This window comes from Zingiber officinale, chromosome 11B (assembly GCF_018446385.1).
Source record: "Zingiber officinale cultivar Zhangliang chromosome 11B, Zo_v1.1, whole genome shotgun sequence".
NCBI lineage: Eukaryota > Viridiplantae > Streptophyta > Magnoliopsida > Zingiberales > Zingiberaceae > Zingiber > Zingiber officinale.
Genome location: NC_056007.1, coordinates 22,867,101 through 22,871,174, shown reverse-complemented (window position 1 = coordinate 22,871,174; position 4,074 = coordinate 22,867,101). Strand labels below are relative to the sequence as shown.

The 4,074-nt window shown below is 33.9% G+C and overlaps 1 protein-coding gene across 1 annotated transcript; it reads left to right on the top strand.

Moving 5' to 3' along the window:
- Positions 1 to 228: 228 nt before the first annotated feature.
- Positions 229 to 3,343, top strand: LOC122034584 (ubiquitin-conjugating enzyme E2-17 kDa-like). Its single transcript, XM_042593891.1, has 5 exons — positions 229 to 360; positions 562 to 649; positions 1,428 to 1,555; positions 2,424 to 2,528; positions 3,024 to 3,343. Exons 2-5 carry the CDS (start codon positions 580 to 582, stop codon positions 3,165 to 3,167), a joined length of 447 nt encoding a protein of 148 aa, XP_042449825.1. The 5' UTR covers positions 229 to 360; positions 562 to 579; the 3' UTR covers positions 3,168 to 3,343.
- The last annotated feature ends 731 nt before the right edge of the window (positions 3,344 to 4,074 follow it).

The window sequence follows — 4,074 nt, the reverse complement described above, 5'->3', positions numbered from 1 at the left end:
TTTTTATTAAATAAATAAAAAATTATTTCAAGTAGTGAATTAATCATTCGGGTTGGATTTATCAATGTTTCCTTTGGAACGAAGGAGGGTATAAAATAAAAGGATATATAATGAAAGAAGGATATATAATATAAAAGATATCGGAATTTTAGGAAAAAAACATATAATGTAAATAAATATCCATACTTCCTTATATTATATGCAGATATGGAATGGAGGACAGAGAATCTGATTCACAGCCACAATTGCCAACGTTTTGCCTCGTAGCACGTGCCTTTATACCTATAAATATCGAACGCTGCCTCGCTCTTCCTCCAAGAGGAGGAACGCTCGCGATTGAGGCGAAGGGAGCCTAGCGAGGTAATAATTTCACATTCTCCCGTTGCTGATCGGTTTCCACGGCGTCTTCGATAATGAAGTATAGGATTGCGATTTTCCGATTTGTTTTCGACCACTGATTTTCCTTTTGCTGCGTGAAATTTTTGATTTGTTTGTTCAGGAATCTTATTCTCCTTGCTTTAAATAAATGCCTTGATTACTTGTGCGTTTGTTTATGATTAGAGTTCTGGTTCGCTGCTCATGGCTTCCAAGAGGCTACAGAAGGAGTTAAAGGACTTGGAGAAGGACCCGCCCCTGTCATGCAGTGCAGGTAGACTCTGTTTCTGGTCTTTCATGTATGTAATCAAGTATGTCATTCTGGGTATCTTAGCAAATGGGTGAAATCAAACTAATGAAACTTTCACCCTTTCTGATTCACTTTTGTATGTTGTTGGTCTCAATTAATGAGATTGGTCCATGTTGGGTCCGGTAAGTCAGGTCATTGACAAGTCAACAACAACTCGAATGGGTGAGGTGTTGGTATGGCGACATAGATTACCTCTTTCAGATTCTCGACACATTCTTTTGGCTATTGAGGCACCCTTTCGGGTAGTAGCATCATCACTGATTTACTAATGCTGGTCAGCCAACTCATCTCTATATATGTTGACACCCCCTGTGTTGTTTTATCCCTTTGGATAAGAGAATTAATGTTAAGTTAAAGGCAAAATTTGTTTTAAAGTGTTTTGCGCATTATTTCCAGACTCCATACTCAGATCTCTGAGTAATAAATTTTCAATCTTTATCTTGCCACATATAATCAAGTATTTCATTATATTAATTTTGTTTTCTGGACTTAGTTTGGTTTCTCTCTCTATTATTTAAGAGCTTTTAGACAGAGCTAATGATATCTGCACAGCACCTTGATTATTGTCCTGATTGCTGGCCACATACGGTGACCATATTCTTGTTTAATGATGGATGCTAAGAACAGATTGTGATGGCTATTAGTTTACAGGCTATTAAATTTTAATTAAACTCAATATAGATCTATCAACTGATTTATTAATACATCTGCTTCATTTTTTCTTGTCCATTAACACTGCTAGGTCCTGTTGGTGAGGACATGTCCCATTGGCAAGCCACCATTATGGGGTCTGCTGATAGCCCATTTGCAGGCGGTGTATTTTTATTTAATATTCGCTTTCCACCAGATTATCCCTTCAGGCCACCAAAGGTAGGCTTTTTAATATTGTTAAGTGAAACAGGTTTCTTTTGGGGAATGCTATATGTTGCAGATATGCAAAGTCTCTTTTGTGGAGCTTGTGCATATGGCTTGCATATTCTTCTACATGTGCTAACCTGAATCCTGCTTGAGCTTGCTTTTCACTCAATTAGATATTCATTCTACTTTATTTGATGGAGTTTACTGAAATATCCATTTTGCCCACAAAAATCTGTTAAGATGAGTATTTTGGTGGTTGATTTAATATTATGACTCTTCATGAATGTCTGTAGCAGATGCTTCTTTCATCTTGAACACTTTAATAAGGTGTGTAATGGATCATTTTGTTTGTTTTCCCCCATTTTCAACTAGTCCAGCCTTATAATACAGCTTATAGTAGGACTGGCATCATATTTCTTAAACTTTGTGCTTACATTGAAATTATTTCATTTAAATGTATATATCATACCAAGGACATAGGTGTATATATTTTTTCAAGAAGACGATTGGGTGTGTTTTTTTGAACAAAAGCATAAGGAACAAAAAAAGGAAAAGAAATAATTTTACCAATTTTTTCAAGCAAAGAAAACGAGACTAGGAAGGAATTTAATTCCATCCAAGGAAAATATTTTTCTAGTTTCTAATCAGTACACAACATAAGCATGGGACATTTTCTTTTATTTCAGTTTCATTCAAATGAATAAGATGGGCTGAAGTTAGTTAGTGAGGAAGAAAAATATAATTGGTTTCTTTTTCAATTTAATTACTTTTCTTTTCTCCTATATCCTTCCTTTCAAGTCAACACAGTATTAAGGAATTTCATCTCAACTGGATTCATGGTTCTTTTTCATGATATCTAAATAATACATTGATCTTGCAGATGTCTTTTCTAACAAAAGTCTATCACCCAAATATTAACAGCAATGGCAGCATCTGCCTTGACATTCTGAAGGAGCAATGGAGTCCTGCTTTGACAATATCTAAGGTAGTATCTCTCTCTCTTTTTTTGTCTATTTATCTTCAGATAGTTTAAATTAATCATTTCCTTGGCCATTATTACTACTAAACATGTGTATTGATATGTCGAACCAAATGTTATATAATGCATGTCAAATAATACCTATATGTATGACATTCAAGTACTCAGATTTGTAGGCTGGGGATCCATGATTTTAGCCCCTTTTTTTTCAAATTTAAACACTATATACCAGAAAGAGGTCACCATAGAATTATTCTAAAGCTGTAGAAACATTAGGGAAATGACCTCTTCTTTTGACTGTAGGCTTTCATTTGAGTTTCACTTCAGTTCTATTGGGAGTTCAGTTGTGTAAACTTATTGGTAATAAAGAGACATGCAACTTACTGGTAAAATACCTTCAATTTTTAATAGTGTCTTCAGAAATTCATAGAAGAGGATTGAATTATATTTCCTTGATGCTACCAAAGAGAACCTAACTAGCAATCTGAATTCAAATTTTAGGTGTTGTTATCGATGTGCTCACTCCTCACTGATCCCAACCCTGATGATCCTTTGGTTCCTGAGATCGCTCAAATTTACAAGAATGATCGAGTCAAGTACGAGACCACTGCCAGGTCATGGACTCAGAAACATGCCATGGGCTAAATATTGGTGTGAAGTAAACCAATCACTTAAGCTTTTATTTCATGAAGTAGGGTTGACTATATAAAATCGCTTATGTCATTGAAATTTCCTTGTTATATTATCTACATTTAAATAAAGTTTATCATATTCTATCATGGTTAATTAAGTTTTCTTTGATATTTTTCTTTTTTGATTAATGCATATATTTACCATAATATCATATAATTTAAGTAGTGCCTTATCCTATCATTTTAATATCTTGTTCTTGTGTTCATGGGCTCATCACAATTCACAAATAACACTTGACTCCGTTTTTCTTTTTCAATTATTTTTATTTATTTATTTTTTGTTAAAAACAATCTTAGAGGTTGCTCGACCAAAAATCAATAGTAGCATTGGATAATGGATAACCATCACTAATGATAATTCTGGTTGTTATCCACGAAATCAAAAAGTTTTGTTGACCAAACATTGGATGCTAGTCAATTAACAATTAATGATGCCCTTAAAAGTATCAAATTTGAAAATTTTGCTCACATATAATGTTGTTTGACCAATTGTTTTGTGATTAGAAAGATTAATCTTTCTAGTCACTTGATAACTTAACGTTTTCTTTAGTCAAGCCGAATCTTATCATCTTAATCCATTTATATATAGTTCTTCCATACTACTAGTACTAAGAACTTGACACAGCGTCAATGGCAAGTGTGAGAAGATTTTTACTATGAGCCCTCTAAGTAATTAAATCTGTTGCCTAGATCAATTACATTCAAAGCTCTAGAGTCTCTTAAGCTTCTGTGATATCTTTTGAGGTCAATCTAACAAGTCCATCGTCTTAACTTGAGGCAAGTCAACCCGTACAATTAACCATTTATCATCGTCTTATGTTTTAGTAATTAGAACTAAAGAAAGTTCGAATTCTATGAGC